The sequence below is a fragment of the Talpa occidentalis genome, unplaced genomic scaffold (genome assembly GCF_014898055.3).
Source record: "Talpa occidentalis isolate TD23 unplaced genomic scaffold, MPIMG_talOcc4v2.1 talOcc4.5, whole genome shotgun sequence".
Taxonomy (NCBI): domain Eukaryota; kingdom Metazoa; phylum Chordata; class Mammalia; order Eulipotyphla; family Talpidae; genus Talpa; species Talpa occidentalis.
Window position 1 is genome coordinate 127,483,296 of NW_023604861.1, and position 23,681 is coordinate 127,506,976.

A 23,681-nucleotide genomic window follows, 5' to 3' on the forward strand; every position below is an offset into this window, starting at 1 on the left:
GTGAGAAGATTCACCAGAGAGTGGGGAGCAGAACAGGCAGGTCTACTGAAATACGCTGCTGAGGGGAGCAGCGGGGAAGGCAGGAGAGGTCTGCGGTGCCATGTGGGTCAGCTCCCTGGCCAGGCATTGAACTTATGCTACAGTGGCTGCGGATAGTTTCATAATGTTGTGTCTTAACCCCCTGAGCCACCACGGAGGCCCCTGATGGGCATTTTTGGTTTCTTTTAAAAGGAGAAAAAAATGTTCTAAAATTAGGACCTCCCCTGGGGGCATAGCGGTTGAGCACTGGGCTGAGAAGCTGCCCACAGCCTCTGCAGTGCAGGTTCCAACCCCGGCCACCAGCGAGGGTCCCACATGGTGCGATAGACCTCTCCTGCTGCGCTGGCTCTGGTGAATTCTCTCACCCTCCCGCGCTTCTGACTGTACCCAGTGCTTGTATAAATAAATGAATAAAATCTTAAAAAAAAAAGTTCTAAAATTAGATAGGATTATGGCAATGGTTGCACAACCCTGTGACTACAGTAGAAACGAATGAATTGTATACTTTAAATGAGTGACCTGGAAGGTATGGGAATTACATACCAAGGGAGCTGTGGTTTTGTTTTTAAGGGAGGGTGTGTGTGTGTGTGTGTGCGCACTTGCTTCTCTTACTGGATGAAATGCAAATGTGTTGGCTGGTGCTACCTCGAGATAGCCAGTGTAGCTATCTATCTCAGGACCTCAAGTCAAATGGTGTCGAAAATGGCAGATTAACGCAATAGGAGTCTGATGACTTCTTGAAGTGGATCTACTTCTCCTTAACTGCTTCCCTCTGAACTTTTGCAGGAAAACACAATTTTGTAAGTCACTATTATTTTGAATTTTTGGTCACAGCTAAATTTAATCCTAAAGTAGACACTAACCAGTCTGATGTGTGTTGTTCCATTTTCTATGCTTCAGTTTCTTAATTTACAAAATGGGTGCCCTGTTTCCTTGATTGCAGTCCTATCAACAGTGGAAGGATGAGATAATACATTAGTAAGTATTTAATTCACTGGAAACTAAAGTCAAGTCAAGCTGAAGTTTCTTTGGATAATCTAAACACATCATTTAATATGTATTTTTAGTAGATTTGGAAACACTTCATTTCCAATATGTACACTTTGCTGTATGTACTACCACAATTTTGTTTTTGAAAGGAAGATTATTAAAAAAAAAAAAACCCAACAACTCCAATTTTGGGAGTGGTGGTACTGAAATGTAATGAACTGTTTTGTTCTAAACAGTGACTACTCTCCTTAAAGTGATAGCTTTAAATTGCAATAGAAAAAAAAATCAGGATTACAATAACCATGCCCATCTTTTAATTAAAACAGAACTAAAGACTGATACACTTAAAAATGTCCGAAAGGATTTACATCAAAATGTTATCAGTGAATGGTGGAATAATAGGCATTTTAATGATCATCTTAGCATAGTTGTATTTTGTAATTTTCTACAAGAATAAGAATTATCTTCACACACAAAAAAAATTTAAAACAAACAAGAGTCAAATATTAGTCTACTGAATAAGCCACTTCTATTTGAAGATGTAGTGTGATGAGCCATTGTTTAATTAAATGGTTTGTATTTAGAAAGAGAACAAAAGAGTGAACCCCACTAACAAGTCTCTGTGCTAGGTCAGCTAAGGACATAAAGGATAGTTAAAAAAATAAAAATAAAAAACAATTTGAACATATTACAGTTGCTAACATTTCTGGGTCTTAAATGGAAGCAACATTGGTTAAAGTATCTGGCAGACAGAAGGCACCTAATGTTTGCTGATTCTCAAACTGAATGACTCTGCCCAACAAAAATGACAAATGCATCCAAATGTAATGCTGTTTTATAAGAAACAAGTGTAAGATATTTCACAGATCCTTTAATAGTATTTCATCCTTAAGAGAACAATTCTTTTGCCATTAGCAAAATACCTCTTTCAAAATATTTTTAAGGCACTGAATTAGATGAATACATACTATACTGTCGACACGATAACATGTAATGAAGAGTATTCTGAATGAGAAGTACATAAAATAAGATCACTTTTATAACTCAATGATGCATAGTATTTCAACCAATAAATTAGATTCTATAAAATTAGAAATATTAGCCCTAACAATTTTTCAAGAAATTGATGAGTTTTGAAGCAAAACTTAAGACAAATTGTATTCCACATCTAAGATGCTTGCTCATTTTCAAGTTTGCCTTACCTTGTCAAATTCAGTTTTTGTTTTCTAAAGCCAACATATTGAATATTCTACACATTTAACTAATGACTTTACAATTTTAATCTTTCAAGTAAAAAGCTTTATAGGATGGGTCCCATTTTGGAAAACTTTAGAGAATATTATTCACATTAATGAAAGTTTTCACAGTTACAAAAATGGAGGTTATTGCTGATGACGGATTTTCCTTACAGGAACTTCTCAGTGGGATATATTGTTCATGTACAAGAAAACCTCTGATGAGTCTTTTTGTTAAATAATTACTAACTGGAGAACCACTGAAAGAGGTTTTTCTATAGGTACAAGAAAAGTATTTCCCAAGAGAGGTTCCTTTATTGAAATATATGAAGAATTACATATTTGACTAATTTATGCAAAAGAAAGTATAAAATGCCTCCTGATAGACCTATGTGAAATGTTTTATTATAGATTCTTGAAATATACTATCATGTTATTTTCTCCCTGAAAAAGAAGTCTGTTGATTTTATTACCTCCTCATTTGTTAAAGAATACTATCACTTTCGTTTCACTAGAGAGAGCTCTAACACGGCTGTAAAAGTTACTAATGATATTTATTTCCTGCAACATATCTGTTGCCCTCCCTCTCTTTCTAATAGAGACAGACCGCTACTGTGTGTAAGTCGGAGAGCTATAAATTGAAGCATGTTTAAAATGGACCTCCATCAGACCACGTATCTTATAACAGGTCATGCATTCAAGTCTGTATTTTCCTTTTGTTATTCCTCATTTAAATGCCCAGCCTTGTCTCAATTATACTTATGGAAGCCCCATTTCAGTGGAGAGTCTCCTACTATCCATGACGAAGGGTGCTGGTTTTATTTTCTTAGGGTGAAAACTTAGTGCAGATTTCCTGAAAGCTCGTCCTTCTATTAGTGACCTAAGTATGAATTATTCAAGGTTAAAAATGTAGAGGTCTGGGAATCATCCCAGAAAAAATGAGCTAGAACCGTGCGGTAGTGGCAGGAATAGGCATTTTGAAAAGCTTTGCAAAGTGATACTTTTGTGAGGGCGTGGGAATCACTGCTTTATAAGGACAGAGAATCTGCAAGGTCAAGTCTCATCATAATCATACTAATACATCATCTGCTTTTTTCCTCGTGGATGTACAGCAGCATTTTTAGAGGCTATATGTTCGATATGGCAACAGATTGCAGGTAGAAGCAGACAAGTGAGATTCCATCTGTCTTCCTTAAATCACAGTAAAGGGGATTTGCCAAAAAATCTAAGACTTTTCTCACTAAATCCCTTTTGTGTTTTGATAAATAATTTTCATAAAAATGTTATTTATATTAAGATGCATATTTTTAAAATGAAGACATTTTATAACGTTTTAAAATATACTATATACATACAACCCACATGAACAAAAGATCTTGATGCCAGAAAGTTCACTAGCAAACTGCTCTTTCCAGCAGACATCCACTGCCTGTGAACTTACTGCTGCAGGCTAGGGCACTTAGTCCTGGGAGCATTCATTATGTACGTCACTTTTGATCTGAGTCAATACATCATTTGCAAAAAATCTTAAACTGATTTTTCAGGCAAGGGGATTTAATCTGACAGTGAAATAATTAAGTCTTTTAGTTCAAAGTCTAAGATACAAAGCATGTTTCCTTAGTGGCATCAGAATATAATAAATATTCCTTTCAAGTATACACAGGATGACTCTGATGTGGAATAGAAAATCAGGCTTTATGAGATGCATCCTAAAATATTAATTAGTAATGTGAAAAGACAGCATTGGATTCTAAATGGTGGCAAATGAATGACTCACTCCAAATATTAGCTAAAGATCAGATCCCCGATTTCTGAAAGAGAGTAAAATAGGAGATGGGAAAAACAAAATATATAAAAAAAAACTTTTACTTTTCAAAAATGCAGAAATGTGAGGAGGCAGATGACTAGTAACAGTATACTAAGCGACACAATTTACTCTTAGATGAAAATATATCTCAGATATTACTGCCACATTAATATCTGAGTAGACACTGCCATTAAAGAAAGCAAATTGGAAACTTTGAGGTTTAGGTATAACTAGTGAAATCAGTTCCTTCCATCTAGTCTTTTGATTGCATCTCAGTTATAAAACAATCATACTGATGCTCTTAACCTGCCATGTTAAATTTTTGAATGTATTGCTATTTTTGAAATCTGAAACAGTTAACATTTAAATAAATCACTGCTGTTTGGGTGAATGATACTGTGAACATATCTGCTAATTTATACCAGATGAAGATCCTAAATTATACAGTTATTAAGTATATCTTATGTTGATTAAGTGGTATTTGAAAGGAAGTGAATTTTTCTTTCTGATCAGCCTACTGGGAAAAGTGCATTGATTATAGTTTCCAGTCAAATTTAATTTCCTAACTCGAACTTAAGTAAAAATCCTCTCAACAGGGTAACAGGAGGAAGTTAAATAATACTTCAGGCCCAAAACCCAACATATCTGACTTTTCCTTTCCCTATTAGTTTCTATGTCCACTGACAGCCATCATTTCTCTGCAAACTTTTCACTCAGTGTATCAAAAATCCGTATTATGAAAGTTCTCTGAAAGGTTCAGTGTTTTTTTGAAGTCTCTGAATGATCACAGCATTCTGTAAGTCTGCTTCTTCCAGTGTGAGTGTTTCATCTAGCAACCTGAGGAATGGGGAAGCAGTTGCCAGGGCAAAGGGAGGGCTTCTGTGAGATCCTTGGTATTTTTCAATGAAGTCTTTGATGTGACTTACCCTGTAAAACAGCACAAACCATTAATACAATTTTATGAAAACCTGAATTGGCTAATTTAAGGTAACAATAATGTGAAGACAGCTGGCTATGTCAATACCTAGAACAGTCAATCATAACGACATGTGGATTATCTTTTAGTGACTGACTCCCTAGCTATGTGATGACAGTAAGGAATTGCTATGAGGTGTGACAGGGCATCATGATTACATTTTTGAAAAGCTCCAATCTTTTGGAGACACATACTAAAATATTTACACATTACTGTAGAAGTCTAGGATTTGCTTGAAAAATAGTTTAGGTGAACTGAGTGATGGACCGCTATATCTTCTCTTTGTTTTTGTATATATCTGAAATTTTCTAGAGAAGAAAGTTTTTTATATTCACATACCTAGCTCTGAATGAATCAGAAATGGTCCAGAGTAATCTAATACAGATATAGATTATATCTCTTAAATATAAGATCATGCTATACTTCAAACCCAACTAAGAAATTTCTTAACTCAGCACTGGTAGAATTTCAGTTAGTGTGATGAACACTACAATGTAACAATCACTGCATTTTTTAAGATAGCTCAAAGTTACATTCACCTGTGTGTGTGTATTTAGAGAAGGAGAGTGTGTACACAGTTCATTTAAAACCAAGATCCATTGATTTTAAGACACATCCTTCTATATATTCTGAAGGAAAAAAATCCAGATTATTCCAAAGAACTTCTTGAACATTTAGAATGTTTCTATTTATTCAAAGAACACTTTTACACTTAACATTTATCAAATGTGCTTCTCATGTGCTCATACTCATATGCTTCTGTCATAAACTAGAATAAAATGATTGTCATTTCTAATCTTGAACATTATTCAGACTTAAATCCTCTATTCAGTCATCAGTGTACATGTTTTCCCACATAATACCCACTATCTGTATCAGCAGGTGTGATGGTGGCACAGAATCTTTAAAAAAGTACTCCACCACTGTCTCTGGGATGCTTTTCTTCTGCTGACACTCACTTTGGAAGCTCTGAGGCAGAAGGTAAGGCAAAGACAACTGTGTCACAACTGCCATAAGGCTAACATCGAATAAAGGATGCACCCCCATTTCAGAGATGCTAAAATGTGAAACTCAGACTTAAGGCCACATGGCATATCACTAAATACAGAATTCTCTGATCCAATCACAGTTCCACTCTATTCTGTGCAAGTTCCCCCAAAAAGTCTAAAACATGATCCTATGTGTTTATTTGGGTCCCCAAAATTGGCTAAAGTAAATGTTTTATGTAAATGCAATGTAGGATCTGAATGGCTTTTGGTTACAGAGGATATTAGATAACATGGCCAATCTTGACTAAGATCTGAATATTTGTTAGCTAAAGTGTATCAACGTCAAATTCCTATTTAAAGATGGCTGCCCAGTGGAATACAGTGGAGGATTATTGGTACTTCGGTGGAGGGTATGGTATGGTATATACACCATACCTAAATCAAATACTTACATCATAAACCAACCTTATCTCAGTGAAAAATAATACCAAAAAAAAAAAAAAAGATGGTTCTATTGTGGCTCTGTGGGATAATGTCCTAGTTTGTAGGAAATATACACTAAAATATACACTAAAGTTTATATTTGGGTGATGGGTCATAAGACTGATAACTTATTCTTAGAACAGTCAGGAGGAAACAGTTCTCTATACTTTACTTTTCTGTACACAAGTTTTTAAAAATTTATACTCTTTTAGAATAATTATTTGAAAATGAAGAAGACAACTCAGTATATTTTAGTGATGGAAATGTATTTGTTAAAACTATGACTAAATGCAGGAATGATTTTATGCAAATTTAGAAGTGTTTATCTCCTGCATTTGCACACATACACACACAGAGAGATACAATCAGGAAAAGGTATATAAGGTAAATTGCATGTTATTATTGTTATTTTAATGTGCATAAATGTGATAATTTTTTACTTCTATAACATTTCTTTGAGAAATTTTTAACGCTTTTAAATAAAGAAGGAAATCTATATCCAGGATGCACCTACTTTTAGTTAAAATGAAAAACAATTTGGGAGAGATAAGACAATTAAGAAGAAGACAATATTAAGGTATAAGAATTGAGATATGTTTAGAGAACCATTTATTAAGGTCCTTGGACAGTTTTTAAAAACTGCTGACTAAACTGAAAAGAATAAATGAAAGTTAAATTTAGGAAAGAAATCTACAAATAATGAAATGGAAAACTCACCTATGAGAAATATTAAATTTCTGGACAATCCTTTTCCCGTTGGCTAACCAGATCTGTATATTAGTGATGGGTTCCAGGTCATTTAGTGGGACAGGACACAAATTATTTTTATTCTCAACTTCAATACTCTTTGCTTTGGAAACAATTTTTGGTGTGGCACTAAAAATTCAGATGACAAAGTCAGAAGCATGTTTGTCTATAAAGCTGAAGTTTATCAGTAAGCAATTACTAAAACCATTTTCCAATAAGTTTAGCTTTTAAAAAGAAAGTCATAACTGTTCCCTCAAAAATAATACAAAGATATTAATATTAATATTAGATATTAATATTATATCCACCAAATATGATGACTCAAGGAACCTAATGAAATTATACACATTCCAATAATTTGTAAGCTTGTGGAGTGCTATGTAAATATATTCTTAATAGCATTATTTGAATAGCTCCTTACAAAATAGACAATTTGAATAGGATTGATAAATCTATGGACTTTACCTTTATCTACTCCCAGCTTAAATTTTCTAAAAGAAATTATGAATTCTCTATAAATATTAGTCCTTGGATTAATAAAAGAAAATAAAGAAGAAAATAAAAGAATCTAAAAATTTCTTAATTTGTCTAAAAGTCACATCCAGATATTTTTATATGTGTGGGTGATTATGTACAGTCCTTACCAATTCTGATACCTAAAATAAAAGTGATCCTGTATCGAACCTCTTTGCATCCTGTCATAAGACCTAGTTGGATCAGATGAAGACAACAAGATTTTGGAAAACAATTAAAGGCTTTGAACACTGATATTACCCTATCAGGTGTTTTGTTTTGTTCATTTTTATTACCTCAAAATTCAGATACTGCTCACAGAACAGTGTGAAAGGTACTGGTAACTATAATATGGAACTCTCTGTGCAAAATCTAGCATTTGCATACTGTAACATTAATGGCAAAACTCAAACTGTGAATTCAAGGCAGAAAAATCCACCCAATTTTGCTTAATGTCCTCAATAAAACAGACCCTTTCAATTTGATAAACCTTTAAAGCCTTTATGATTTTTTTAGTACAGTGTCCACTTAATTTACACTAGGTAAATATGATTTAGGAGTCTTCATAAAATTTAACATGAAAAATTCCATTTCCAATGGGAGAAATGATAAGCTCCCTACAAATGTAGACAAGCTGAAAATTAGTTTTGTTTATGGAAAACACAAACCATGAGCGAACTCACCTTCCCAGTCTGTGACCCTGTCCGGAGAAAGGCTGGAACATGGGTTTTGTTGCTACACATACTTCATTCTTCTTATCTTCTACCTTAACATCCACTTCCTCTTTATCAAAAATTCCCTGTAATTCTAAAGGTAATTCCCTTGGAAAGTAAAAAAAAACATAGTTCCCAATATGTTTTTTCTTTTTCTGAAAAACACATTTTGAATGCAAAAAGAATAGGAAAATATATAGGAATAAGAGGGATATAACATTCTTGACAATGAAAGAACTAAATGTATCTAAAATAATATAGTTAAATACGTGAATATCAAAAACCTGGAACAATATGGAGTCATTTTTGAGACTATAACTATAGGAACAGCATGAGTTATTCAGTAGTATTAGAAGAGTACTGAAGTCATGAAATATTTGATGAGTATATAATACTAATTAACAATTTGATAAATTTTATAGGTGCCTGAATAAATATAACTAAGAATGTACTAGAAAACTCAGGTTCTCATTTCAATTTTTAAATGAAAATATAGATTTACTCTGAAAATGACAAAGGTAAAATACCAAAATATCAGAACTTAAAAAAAAATGCTTCCAGGGCTTCCCTGGTGGCACAAGGGGTTAAGACGCAACCTATGAAGCTATCTGCAGCCTCTGCAGCACGAGTTTGATCCCTGGCTGGCCAGGGAGCTACCCACATGGCACAGCAGACCTCTCCTGACTCGCCCGCTGCTCCCCTCAGCAGTGTACTTCAGTCAATCTGCATGTTCTGTTCCCCACTCTCTCTGGTGAACCCTCTCACTCTCCATATCTCTGGCCTGTACCCTAGTCCTTGTATACATAAATAAATCAATCTTCAAAAAAAATAAACAAAAATTTAAAAATGCTTCCATATTTCACTCTCTTAACAGAGAGATTAAAGAAAGAGAGCAAGGACTTGGACTCAGTTGGGGGCTTTGTCCAGTTACTGCTGACACTCTCCTCTGAGCGAGGTAAACTGCAGAACAGCAGGAGCCACATCCATTTTACTCACAGATATTTTCTAATCCCAGAAATATTGGACTGTTGGAAAAGTCATGATGCATTTTTGCTTGAAAAATACAGAAAAAGGGGCCTCCCCGGTGGCGCAGCGGTTGAGCGCTGGGTTGCGAAGCTGCCAGCAGCCTCTGCAGCGCCGGTTCGATCCCCGGCTGCTCCCCGGCCACCGGAGGAGGGTCCCACATGGCGCGCAGACCTCTCCTGCCGCCCGCTGCTCCCCTCAGCAGTGTGCTTCGGTCCTTCTGCCTGCTCTGCTCCCCGCTCTGGCTCTGGTGAATTCTCTCACCCTCCCGCGCTTCTGACTGTACCCAGTGCATGTATAAACAAACAAACAAACAAATGAATAAATAAATAAATAAAACATGCCTCTATTAAAAAAAAAAAAATAGTAAAAAAAAAAAAAAAAAAAAAAAAAAGAAAAACACAGAAAAAGTATGTCATGACTTTTCGACAACCCCATATTTTGAAGGAGACTGTAGAGACATGACATCTCAGTGCAATGCGTGATTAGGAAGGGGATGATTTTGCTATCCAGAGTAACATTAGGACAAATGGTGAACCTTGAAAAGAGCCTGAGGATGAAAAGGTAGTACAGCATCTATGTCAATTTCCTTATTTAGATGGCTGCATTGTGGTTATACAGGAAAACGTCTTTGCTTACATGCTACACATAACAAGGTGATCGTATGATGAAGCATCACTTCAGTAACTTACTCTCAAGTGGTTTTATGAAAAAAGGCCTTTGTACCAGGAAAATGAATAACTATAAGAAAGTGAAAATCAAAATCAACAAAAAACTATGAACCAGAGACACTTTTTTGGGGGGCGGGGGCGGGAGGGAGGGATTGGGGTCAGAATGGGGGGGCTGCAATTGTATGGGGAATATAACAATAAAATTTAGAAAAAAAAAAAAAAAGGCCTTTGTACAACACACAAATTTTGTAAAAGTTCAGAAAAGGTTAAAAATTACAGCTGTAACTCTCTTAAGAAACCTCAGGCGAGCAAGGTGTGAGGGGGCACAGTGGAATATGGGTGCCTTGGTGTGGGGTAGGGGTGGGCATGGTGTGCTAACATACATCTGAAGGGTGTGACCCTACACCTCTAAACCATACACAGTGCTACAAACCACTGTTCCCTCATATATAGGGATATCCAAAGAAATAAAAAACCCAGCTCATGAAAATCTAAATGTATAAAAGAAAAAATATGTTTGCAAATGTGTAGGGATATGGGAACATTAAAAAGGATTCTTCCAAAGGAAACATGCCTAAAATATCCTATTTACAAAGATGGCTTACCCTTTTTTGATGGAGTTCAGAAACTGCTGACTTGCACTGTCAGAGTAACTTCTGAAATCATCATTGACTGTGAATCCATTTTTCCATAATTTTATATTTATATCTACCTTCAAACCAGTAAGAAACAAAACCCACAATGTTAAAATGGAAATTAAAAGTCCTTTGAAAACTTCCATCATTATAGATTTTAGTTTATATTTCCCCTTAAAATTGATACAATAATTGACACAAAACATTGTATTAGTTTTAGTTTTACATAATGCACAGGAAGGGAAAAACGACAATGACCAAGTAATTAATGGCTATTCCTTCAAATATAAAATACCAGTGTCATGTTGTCATTAATATTTCTTCCTGTAGAGCCTATGTTTACTGCAACATTATTTACAATAGCCAAGATAAGGAAACAACCCAAATGCCCCCAAAAAGATGAATGGATCAAAAAGATGTGGCATATTTACACAATGGAATATTGCTCAGGGATCAAAAGAGACAAGCTCATGCCATTTGTGGCAACATGGATGGAGCTGGAGGTTATGATGCCAGCGGAAATTAGTCAAAAGGAAAAGAAATATCAATTGGTCTCACTTATATGTGGAATATAGAGAAACCAAACAAAAGGTCAAGAAAATGTTAAAACTAGGAGGCTGACCATAGATTTGAGGCATACAGCAAGGGAGGGGCGAGAACAGTCAACACCGGGAGGGAGGAACACAAGAGAATTTGTGATGGTTCACAGGTGATATGGTGGTGAGAGAACTGTGGGACAACAATGATATAAGAAAAAATAACTAGTTAATTAATAAAAAGAGATGGGATTGGGAGAGGCATGGGATTGGGTATTGAGGAAGGAGAGATAAAGAGACTGCTCGGAACCACGATTCCACAGAGGCGCAGCAGCGTAATGACTCCCTCAGAAGGCGACCAGCTCCCTGGGGGAAAACAGGACCTAACCATAGCTGTCCCTCAGAAAAACCAGTAAGGTTACCTCATACACTCAAACATATTGAGAAAAATACAGCTTTCTATCTGAGAATTGGGGGATGAACTAATGACAGACACAAAGAAAATGAAGTCAGTGGGAGACGATAAAAATTATGATATAACTGTATTAGATGGATGAGAAGAGGCGGCTTAGGAAGGACGGGAGGTATAATCAGAGCCAAATCCTCACTTTCTATAGTAAAAAGTCAATATATAACATGAAAAACTGAAAAATCAAAGCCTCACTATTACTACATTATTAGAAACCCAAACTGTGCACTAGGAGAGCAAAGAGTCTAAGTAGTTACCTCTGGGAAGCAGATATCATGGCCAAGGAGAAATAGGTCTTTCAGAACTATTAGACCATGCATTTTTAGAACTTAAATTTTGATAAAATTTCAAATGTAAGTATAAAAGATGTATCAGAGTGAGGGATTTAAAAAAATTCCCCTTAATGTCTAACTTCAAAATGTCAGTTGGATTCTCATAATTGCTATTGCTTTCAGCCCATGGGATATGCTTTAATTGAAATATATATTATGTAGCATATATAATTGCAAAAGGAAGTATTTTAATAGCCTTTCATGGGCATTCTTTTTGGATACTATGTCAAAATTTAATAAGTGGAAATATCTCAAAAGTTAACGAAAAATCTGAATGGGATCTAAACTTAATGAGCTTTTCATAAATTTGTTACATTGAAATCCTTTCATCTATAAGACATTTTGGCTCTTTCTCCTGTGCATCAGTTTAAAATATCTTATAATGATCATTTGGAAAATACTGTTTCTGAGTCATGTAAATCTGCCAAATGTTGTTATTTTTCATTATACAATAAAAGGACTCTATTCATTAATATGACAGTGACCTCATCAGAAAAATCTTTACGTTCTGAGGCGCTATCAAGTGCCTGGTGGTAGTTTACCAAACTCTTACTTTCACTAAAAAAGTCAATACAAGTTTTGCTTGCAATAAATACTGTCATTTGTTTTCCTTTAAATGCCAGGCTCATTTCATTCATTTTGAGAAAATGTCTGCCAAACATCCCTGCCTGTAAATGATGAAAAAACAGTAAACCATGAAAAAGCAGATGGGTCAGCCTGCATCTCAAATAATCACACTTTTTCTTAAGAGACTTCTGTATATTACAGAAAAATGTACATCACATTTTGTCACACAGACTATTAAGATGTGTACTGAAAGGGTTAGAATTAAATAAAACTTATATTTTGCTCCTTCAAGGACAATCTTAACAGAAACTCACTCAACAAGCAACAAATACAGCAACTACCAGCCCGCTGGGTGCCACGGTCTTGATTCCTCCTAGACAGGCGCCAGCAATTTTACCCACCATAGTTTTTGCAGTATCAATACAAAGCCAATACAGTGTGAAAGGTAAACTATAACCTACTATTATATGAGAACAATTTTGACTTGACAGAACTTCTAGAAGTTTCCCATTTTGAGAAACCGTGGAAGAGAAAAAAAGCGATGGACATTTACCTGTTTCTTCTGCTCAGTGGGAGACAAGCATTTGGCACCAACCTTCTGAGCTTCCTCAAAAAGGCTATCAACAAAATATTCACAACTTGTTTGCTGATTACCCCTACGAGGTTGGTTGTCAGATCCTGCTTCACACACCCTACACACACACAAAAAAAGGAATATGTACTACTGACTATTTTCTAAGCACTTGCACACACTGTCTCAGTAAAGATCCTCTTGTTGCAATTTAGACCCTCTTCCAAGTTAAGATAATAAATATGTGACCTCAGGGGAATGAGTCATTAATACTTTCCAAGTCTCAGTAGTTCCTCAAATAGTGGCCCCTTACACAACAGCAATGAATAGTATCAAATATTTATATAAAACAATAATGAAAAAGTAACAAAATATATCTGCTTGGTTAACAAGTATTTACAAAGTATTTGTCACCATTTTGTAGATAAGACATTGTAGCTCAAAGAATCTACCTAAATTGTCTAAAGACCAGAGAGGTAATAGAACCAAGACTGGACTTAAAGCTAGGTTTGTCTGACTCCAAAGTCATATTTTCACTCTGAATCTAAGATATACAATCTTAAAAGTTAATGATGTAAACAGTTACTTAAATTGTCAAGGAAAAAAATAAAATAAATAAATTGTTAAGCAATGTGTAGAGAAGTCTTATCAAGATTTCACAACTGCACTAAAAATCCATTCAGTTTAGGGCCTCCCCGGTGGCGCAGCGGTTGAGCACTGGGTTGCGAAGCTGCCCGCAGCCTCTGAAGCGCTGGTTCGATCCCCAGCTGCTCCCAGGCCACCGGGCGGGCCAGGGTCCCACATGGTGCAGCAGACCTCTCCTGCCGCCCGCTGTTCCCCTCAGCAGTGTACTTCGGTCCTTCTGCCTGCTCTGCTCCCCGCTCTGGCTCTGGTGAATTCTCTCACCCTCCCGCGCTTCTGACTGTACCCAGTGCTTGATGATTTCGATCCCCGGCCAGCCAGGGAGCAATCCACATGGTGCAGCAGACCTCTCCTGACTCACCCGCCGCTCCCCTCAGCAGTGTATTTCAGTAGATCTGCCTGTTCTGCTCCCCACTCTGTCTCTGGTGAATCCTCTTACCCCCTGCATCTCTGGCTTGTACCCCAGCTCTTGTATGCATAAATAATTTTAAAATCTTTTAAAAAATGCATTCAGTTTCAGCTATGGTAAAAAAAAAATACAAACAAACCCAAAAACTTACTTCAAAAAGTATCTAACTGAGGTACTCATAATGGAAACATTATCTCAGTTAGTGAAATGCAATGAACATAAAGATTAACAAGGGCAGAAAAAACAAAGGAGCTCACAGTTTGAATTAACTTACCATTCTTCTTTTACATGTTCAAGATTATCTACTTCTTTCATTCTCTTTTGTCTTACTGTGAGAGTAAAAAGAAACAAAAGATGAAATTCTCAGTTTACTTTTTTAAATAAACCCATCCCTATATACTTACAATGTAGCCCTAAGTAGCACTAAAAGGATCTAAAGAACAAAGGCCTCACCAAAACTGATATTGTCATCTACAAAGTAAAATATAATTAAAAAATAAATTTTGGAGTCTGACACTCACAAGAAAGACCTGTGTCTATACAGGTGCCTCTTTTTTTCCCTCTCCTTTTCCTAATAAACGTGCCCTTTTAAAATATAAAAAAATACTAGGATGAAAATCTATCTGAAAACACGTGTACATGTAGAATCTTATGATGCCTTTTCGTTAGCCTCTTAAGAGGCAATACTTTTGCTCTAATGGAAAATTATTCTTAACTATCCAAGAATGTCAATCATTTCAAGATTTGACATTCTCAATGAAAACTAACATACCAAATTATAAATTTTAAGTGGTGAAAATTACTATGAATTCATATTTAAAGCAATAAATGAGTAGATTTATCATGTTTAGGATAAAGATGAAATTGTAAAAGAGACAATTAAAAAAGATTGTAAGATATCTGTTTGACTCATAGCTTAAAGGCAAATGTGGGCAAAGAGATTTTAGTATTATTACACAGATGTACTACATAAAATAAAACTGACAATAGTTACAAACTGCCTATTGTACAATTAATGTTGATATCAGTTGTCAAAATTCAAGTGAGGAAAAGTTGGGTCTGTTCTATCTATTGCGGGATGTCTGGTTAATAAATGAAGGAAAACAACAAACTGGTCATGGCGAAAAAGGAAAATAAATCAATTAAAAAGATGTTTTAGAATTAAATAAACTTTAAAAGTGCTTTATTTAACAAACCTATATAAATTAGCTTTAATTCATAAACAGAACTTTAAGAAGTCACCCCAAAACAGATTACATCTTTTTATTTATGTATGTTTAAAGCAATATAATTAAGAAAATGTTATTATTAGATCATGACAGGTTAATATCAAGTTCCAGTGACTACAGATTTAAAACTAAAGAAAAACACTTTACCCCAAAGAAGACATAACTAAACTAAACATTTGCATGAGGCATGAAAAGTATTTCATCTCTCAGACTGTATCAAATATGTCTCTTCAAGTCTCTCTGGAAAATATGTGTGCAAAGAGCAAAAACCTCTATTAAAAAATGTAAATTCTAGGCATATTTAAATCAAAGGTAGACAAGCTCAGTAATGTCCACTGAAGATCCACCAAACTCAATGCCAAAGCAATGCGAAGCAGAAAGTGGGCACTAAAACTGGTCTGCTCCCACTTTAAGTCACCAGAGCATCTGGAGGTGAATTTAATTTGGGGAACTGAGGATCAAGCCACAGCCCTTCACTTGATATAATCAGTCTGAATGATCTTAGGTTCTGACTCCACTCTAGCTTCCTGCTGCTGCTGGAGCTGGGCCTATTTGGCTGGAGGGTTGGTTCCATTTAGTCTGTTTTGCTAGGAACAGTAATTGGAAGTAGGTTAGTAGAGTCTGCTCTGGAAAACACCTGACCATTAAACATTGTTCCATATGCTTCTATTGGCTACATTAGGAATCGAAGACAGACTGATAGTGAATTTGTTTTTTAGCCTTTTCATGAGAAGATTGTGAGCAATTTTGAAAGACAAGGGGGAATTGGGTAATGAATGGGGTAAAGTGTAATGGGGCAGAGGACTGAAAGAACACAAGCAGAAGGATCAGAAGCTCCCATAGCAATGCCAATAACTTCAGATTCTGTCTTCAGCTGGGAGGTAGGCACACCACCCAAAAGGATGGTGCCAACAATCCAGGCAAATTAGACATCTTTTGTCAAGTGAGTGTTCCATCTATCTGAAGACTTAATCCTTCCTGCGCTGTTCTTTGAAAGTATTCCCTACATTTAAAAATGAAAACAGACCATTATATCATTCAGAGAGAAGATTTAATAAATGTAAGGCACTGAATCAGGTCCGAGACTTGGTAATAAATCAGGTAAGTGGAAAGATATTTTTATAATATTAACAATGTATATATTAAATGGCTCATATTAAATTTTTAAAATAGACTAATAAATGCTTTAAAACACAGTCATTACAAGTGATTGCTAAATGGAGATACAATATTGTCAATACTCTTCTGAGTTTGCAAACACTCCATTTATTAGATAAATATATTCATACTGTCCCTGGACCAAGGGACAGTATTACAAAGGGGAAATTACAAAGGGGAACTGAATTACAAAGGGGAAAAATAGTGTCTATTTTGTCTATTTGATATAATCTGTTTGAGAGATGAAATACTTTTCATGCCTCATGCAAAGTGTTTGGTGAAAAGTATTTTTCTTTAGTTTTAAATCTGTACTCACTGGAACTTGATATTAACCTATCATGATCTAATAATAACATTTTCTTAATTATATTATTTTAAACATACATAAATTGTGTCTATTTTGGGCAATGTTCAAAATCAGTAACTCAAAATATACATGTTTAGGACTTTAGCTATAAATAGCAGAAAAAGCTATGAGTTCAAAGAAGTCTCTTGGGCAAAAGGGTGGGAACATATTTTAGTTTTAAGTCTTCTAGCATAAAGGTGAAATATTAAGCCTCTATTAATATTCTCTTCCTAAAGCATGTAGAGTTTTGGCATTTAAATTATATCATCTGATACCGTCTACATTGTTTCTTTTGTGTCTTTTAGCTCTTTCTCTTGAGTCTAAGATTCCTGAGAACAGGTATCCTGACTTACACACATTTCCTGTTTCTTCCATTGTGCCTTTCAGGTGAAAAGCAGAGATGCTATCTATAAAATAGTTCAACATGTTTTCCATCAATAGATTACTCTCTTGTAAATTGCTACTACTTCCCATCATTTCATAGTTATAAGCTACTGGTAAATTGTTTTTTTTTGTTGTTGTTGTTTTATAACAGCAAGAGAGAATGAAGAGCAGACCTTGGATTCAAATTGGTACTTATGGCTGCATCACTTCAGAGGTGACCTCTAGAATGCTACGTAACTTCTTTAAGGCCCAGTGGCCTTATCTGTATCATGGAGACAATTATCCTCCTTACAAGTTGTTTTGAGGACTAAAGGAGATACTGAGGCTACAGTAATCTATGGTCCTTTCTCTTTTCCTGTTCTCTGTCATTACCTCTGTTACAGGATTGGTAGGAAGCATCTTAGACTTATTCCATAAGCGTTGTTTTTCACATGGCTAACAAATTACACTCAATTTTTAAAAACATTTATTATTCTATTGACACTCCAACCACTTTGTGCTAGGCACTAGTTTAGAATCAATAATAGAAGTCTATGGGGCAGACATAGTTTTTACTATCAGGGAGTTTACAGACTAACAAGGGAAAAACAGACTGAGTCACTAATTCTAAATATAGCACAGAATTATGAAATCAAAACTGATTCAAACATGAAGATAAGGTCCTCATTATTTTTGGCATTATCTATCATAAATGAGTAATAATAAATGACCCACACAAAATTTATACCAGTAGAGATGTATCATCATCAAGTGACACAAATGAACTTAAGTCATGTATTGGAGAGAAAAAAAGCCACTGAATAAATATCAGCATGAAATCAGGCATCAAAATGGACAGATAAACAGAAAAGTCATTTTGCTTCAGTCTATTTTCAATTAGTACCACTATCACTTTACATTTGTATTGTTATATCACAGTTTACCAGACACCTTCCCAAATATTATCCTACGTACTCCCAACAACTGCAGTGATAACAACAGTCAGGAGGCAGAGTAAACAGATTTCTGGAACATATCCCTACAAGGAAAATCCAGTCAAAACAGACTTAAGGTACTAAGAAATGCAGTATATTTAAGGTACACATTAAAATTTTACTACGAAAACTTGTATATTACTAATTTTACTTCTTTTTATAAACATATATTACAGGCTACATTTTTTTAAGGTTACAGATTTATATCAAGATTTTATACAACCGGCCATGCTATCTTTATGTAGAAGCTGAGGTTTTTTCCCTAAGGATAAAACCATTCCTGGGAATAGGGAAAGAAACCAAAAGATCACATTTCCATGTGCTGTTCTTCTCATTTACATTTTCTATGGAATGGGATCGATTTCCAAGTCTCAAAAGCAAACTATGGTAGCATCAGAATCAAATACTTTTTTTAAAAAGATTTATTTTTATTTATTTATGCATACAAGAACTGGGGTGTAGGCCAGAGGTGGGGGAGGGGTGAAAGGACTCACCAGAGACAGTGGAGAGCAGAACAGGCAGATCTACTGAAATACACTGCTGAGGGGAGCAGCAGGAGAATCAGGAGAGGTCTGCCATGCCACGTGGGTAGCTCCCTGGCCAGGGATCAAACTCATGCCACAGTGGGTGGCCATAGCTTTATAGTGCTGAGACTTTAACTTCTGCGTACCACCAGGGAGGCCCCAGAGTCAAACACATTTAAAGATCATTTATAGAAAGTCTCCCATGATTCCTCCCATGAAGTGAATATATAATTACCTTCATGTTGAGGAGAGATCAGTTTTGTACCCTTAGAGTTCACCTGATCTTTATGGCTACACTCCAGTACCAATGCTCTTCTCCAACTTCCTCAAATGCAGTCTTGTCCCCATATATTCAGTTTTACATGGGTCAGACAAATCGGACCTCTCCGTTCAAAAACCCTCAGAGATTTCAGTGTTCTCTGACTAAAGTCTAAATCCCTTGGGTAGTATTACCCAAGGGGTAGGAAAAGTTACTGTTCTCTCACTATTGAGTGGTTTACAAATTTCTCTACCAATTTAAAAAAATAATGGGGGTAGGAGCTGTCCCCAAATTCTTAACATTGCTTAGAAGGCCCTGAAGCTTCCCTCCAGCTCTAACCACATAGCCTTTTGCTTTCTTCACTCACTCCAACTGTGCCAATCTGCCAGTTTCTGAAAGGCACCATCTTTCTGAGCCCCAGAGGGGAAACCTATTTCCTTTGCCTAAACCTCTCCTTTTTGGGGGTTATCTTCATTTAGTTCTTACTTACCCATAATATCTTGACTTGAAGATTACTTTCCTAGGAAAACCTTAACTGATTTTCCTTGTCCAGGTTGAGCCCCCATGTTACATGTTCTTACAGTATATGACATTCTTTTAAACTTCTATGGAGACTTACTGGCATTTATGAGCAATTATTTGTTTAATATGTTTTCCCAGAATAAACAATGTAGAGTCCTTAAAGGCAAGATCTATAATAATCACCATCCCATAGTTAGCACACAATAAGAACTAAAATTTTTTAAATAAACTAAGTAATTAAAATGTGTATCAAGTTAGTTAACAATAAATATTATTAAGCAACTAAAGTATGTATGTAAAGAACTTAACCACAGTCCAGAGTTAAGAGTAAATGCTCTGGGCCTTCCTGGTGGCACAGGCGATTGAGCACAGTGCTGTGAAGCTGTCTGCAGCCTCTGCAGCGCCAGTTCGATCCCGGCGGGCCGACCAGGGTCCCACATGGTGAAGCAGAGCTCTCCTACCTTGCCTGCTGCTCCCCTCAGCAGTGTATTTCAGTAGATTCACCTGTTCTGCTCCCCACTCTGTCTCTGGTGAATCCTCTCACCCTCCCACACATCTGGACTGTACCCACACATCTGGTTCTTATATAAAAATAAATAAATCTTTTAAAAAAAGTAAGTGCTCAGTTAGTGTAATTTCTGCGAATAATATTGTGTTAGTATTTGTGTGCTTAATCACTCTCTATATCCTGCACACAATTCTTACTCGTTTTTGATCCCACAAGTGTCTAGCACTAACTTTACTGTTATACATAGGTGCTCACTATGTATTAAATTCAATGAATTTAATTGCCTTTAAATCAATACCACCTTCTGCATACTTAGATAAAAAACACATCAACTTTCAAAGAGTCCTCCCATTAAAACCAAACTATGATTAAACTCACAAACACTCCAAAATCACGCATGAGACACTGAAGTAAGGAAGCTAATTTTCACGTCGCGATCTGTCACGCTTTACAGCTGCACGTCACCATCAGCACATACGGTCAGTTTCCTATCTTTAGTCTTAACTGTCTCAAATGACCTACCAAGGAACCAGCGCTGGGGGCCATCCTAGGGCCATTAATGCTGACAAGTAAATAATTGTGAGAGCAAAGAAACACGGACACCGAGAAAAAAATTAAACACGACAACAGCGAGCATCAAACCCACAATTTTTTTTAAGTTGGGGGAGACTGACAATGGACTTCACCCCAAGTCCACCTAACACAGACTTGCTCCGTATTTCGCGTCGGCCCTTTCGCAGTTCGCCTTTGGAAATCGGGACCTCAGGAGAGCGCGGACCCCGGGTTCCCAGCGCTCCCAGAACCAGCAGCCCCGCCGGGCGGGAGGCGCAGCCCGGCCTCACCTGGCCAACGCCCGCAGCACCTTGCAAGGCGCGGGTGCGGGATCCGAACCCCGGACCCGAGGACCACCAAGACAAAGGCGATCGCGGGGGCTCAGCGCCCCTCTCCGGCCCCCAGGGCCCCGGCCTCGGCGCCCCGGCCCCAGCGCCCCGGTTCCCAGCGCCCCGGCTCCCCACCCCTCGGGGCGCGCGCGGCCCCGCACACTCACTCCGGCCCCGGCCGCTGGGGGGGCCGCGCTGAGCGATCGCCTCGCGGCCTCGTCTTCGGTTCGCCGAGGGGCTCCGAGCACCAGCGCCGCGGCGGGGCCCGAGCCCCCAGATCCGCCCGGGCTCGCCGGCCGCGGCGATGGGCCAGGCCCGCCTCCCTCCGTCGCCACCGCCCGGCGGCGAGCGCGCGCCCTCGCGGACTTTGCGCAGCGCCGAGAGCGCGCGCGGGCGCGCGGCCGGCAGGGGCAGGGGCGGGGCGTCAGGGGCGGGGCTTTCTCAGGGGCGGGCCTTTCTCAAGGGGCGGGGCCTCCGAGGGCGGGGCTGGCCCGGCAGCATCTCCGGCCTCACCTTGACCATCGCGGAGGGCAGCTCCGCTTTCCCGCGGCGCCTGCTGCGGCTTGTCGCGTCACCCTGCGCGGAAAATCCGGCGAGCTCGGAGTGGGCTCACCTGAGACCCCGGCGTCTACCTACCTCCGTGCTTCTTCAGCCTCAGATGGAATCCGTGGGCAGATTTCCCTCCATTCTGCCAGTGCTGAGCTTTACCTGAGCCTGTGATTCCCAGAAGCTAAGGAGCTTCCCCTCACTCCTGTTTGTGTTCCTGAAAGGGCTAAGGGCCGGGAAGCACCCTTCCAGAAGTGATTTAGACATGTATGACTCGACGTTGTCCCCTGTTAACCTACTACAGGCCCTCTATTCTCCCATATTTTTTGCTCATAAATGATTAACTGAACTAACTGTGCTCAATAGGAACTAAATTTTTAAATAAACTAATTAAAAGGTGTATCAAGTTAGTTAACAATAAATATTATTAAGCAACTAAACTATGTATGTAAATAACAACCACAGTCCCGGGTTAAGAAGAGTAAGTGCTCAGTTAGTATAATTTCTGCTAATATTAGTATTTGTGCGCTTAATCACTCTCTCTATCCTGCACATAATTCTTACTCGTTTTTGATCCCACAAGTGTCTAGCACTAACTTTACTGTTATACATAGGTGCTCACTACTGTTCCACATAGGTTGCTCACTGATCAACCTGGATACAATGCCAGTGAGCTTTCCTTGACCAAACTTTAGTTAAACTTTCCTTCCATCAGGCCCCTAAACTTTGACCCACCCTCAGTCTGAGTCAACATACCACCCCTCCTTTTCCTCCACTCCTGGAAATAAGCTGATCTTGTAAAACATTCTCTGTGGTGACCTCATTACCTCCTTTACCTGTTAATCCCACTTCCCAACACCCATTCTGCCTGATCTTAGAGACAATTACAGATCACCTGATCCTACAACTAAGTTGCCTCCTCACGCTCTCCACAGCGTGTGTTGCCATAATTCCTTTCCCTCTTCTTGTAATAATCCCTTCCAATAAATAAAGTCCCTCTTTATTTAAATCCAGGTATTTATTGACAGTTAAACATTCTCCCTATTGCAATTATCCTCATCCCTTTTCACAACAGTCCCTTTTCCCTTGTTGCAATAATCCTTTCAAATGAAACCTGATTTACCTAAATAGGACTTTCTTTTTAACTTAACAGTTTTTAGGGCTCGGATATGAGTTGAGATTGAGCCTCTCCTGTAGAACTCACCATCCCCACCCAGGTAAAGGCAGCTTATGAGTCTTTTGAAGTGTCTACCCTTCAGCGACTCAGGCATCCTGCGGTGGGTTAACTTCCAAACCAGTGATCCAGATATCTGGTCTGCTGAAGCTCATGGTAAGGAGTTACTGATATTGGGCAAAACCGGTGGTCTCCAGGGATCCCAAACTGTTAAGGGGAAAAACACATGTTCTTTCTAAAGGCAAAGAAATAAAATTCTAGTGTGCGTAAAGATTTATAATCAGTAAGTGGTTCAAAGGGAATAGAGAGAGGGAGAAGTAAAAGAGAGAAGGACTTCAAAATACAGACTCCTGAGCAAATTCCCAATTATCCCCTGGGTTGGCAAATATTCAGCCAAACAGGCAGGGCCCAGAGCTGAGCAGCAGATCAAGGCCCAAAAGCAGAGCAAGACAACCTCCCAGCAGGAAACACAAGAAGGGTTCAAAGGTCTGAGAGAGAAGGACAGAATGTTATGCCCAAGCTGAATCCACCACAAGATCAAGATGGCAGCCACTATAGTCTCTCCAGAGAGCAGATGACCATATTGCCTGTCAAAGCGCTAAGGCAGGAAAAAGAGCCATTGGGGCTGTGGGAGCCAGCTGAAGGGCCTCCTGAACAGATGAGGGACTCCTGAGCCCCAACCCACAAAGAGGCTGCAGAGCCAAAGCAAGAACAAGCGGTAGGCGCCCACTCTGTCTTTGAAAGTCTACCCTATGCCTCTGCTCAGCCACTCTGTTCCAATGGCTCCATTCAATGAGACTTACAGTTTTTAGGACTCTCATATAATTCC

General features: G+C 37.9%; 1 protein-coding gene across 1 annotated transcript; it reads right to left on the reverse strand.

Moving 5' to 3' along the window:
* Nucleotides 1-1,325: 1,325 nt before the first annotated feature.
* Nucleotides 1,326-21,372, reverse strand: UBXN2A (UBX domain protein 2A). Its single transcript, XM_037528438.2, has 7 exons — nucleotides 21,300-21,372; nucleotides 14,622-14,676; nucleotides 13,279-13,417; nucleotides 10,792-10,898; nucleotides 8,463-8,600; nucleotides 7,237-7,395; nucleotides 1,326-4,998 (listed from the first exon to the last, which is right to left on the reverse strand). Exons 2-7 carry the CDS (start codon nucleotides 14,660-14,662, stop codon nucleotides 4,806-4,808), a joined length of 777 nt encoding a protein of 258 aa, XP_037384335.1. The 5' UTR covers nucleotides 14,663-14,676; nucleotides 21,300-21,372; the 3' UTR covers nucleotides 1,326-4,805.
* Between the last annotated feature and the right edge of the window lie 2,309 nt (nucleotides 21,373-23,681).

Bases quoted from the DNA above. Each gene is read 5' to 3' on its own strand.
- UBXN2A (XM_037528438.2), bottom strand. From the start codon at position 14,662: ATGAAAGAAGTAGATAATCTTGAACATGTAAAAGAAGAATG. The intron at 8,601-10,791 runs GTAAGCCATCTT...TTACTTTCCAAG, and splicing joins CTGAACTCCATCAAAAAAGG to GGAATTACCTTTAGAATTAC. The intron at 4,999-7,236 runs GTGAGTTTTCCA...GCTGTTTTACAG, and splicing joins AAATTTAATATTTCTCATAG to GGTAAGTCACATCAAAGACT.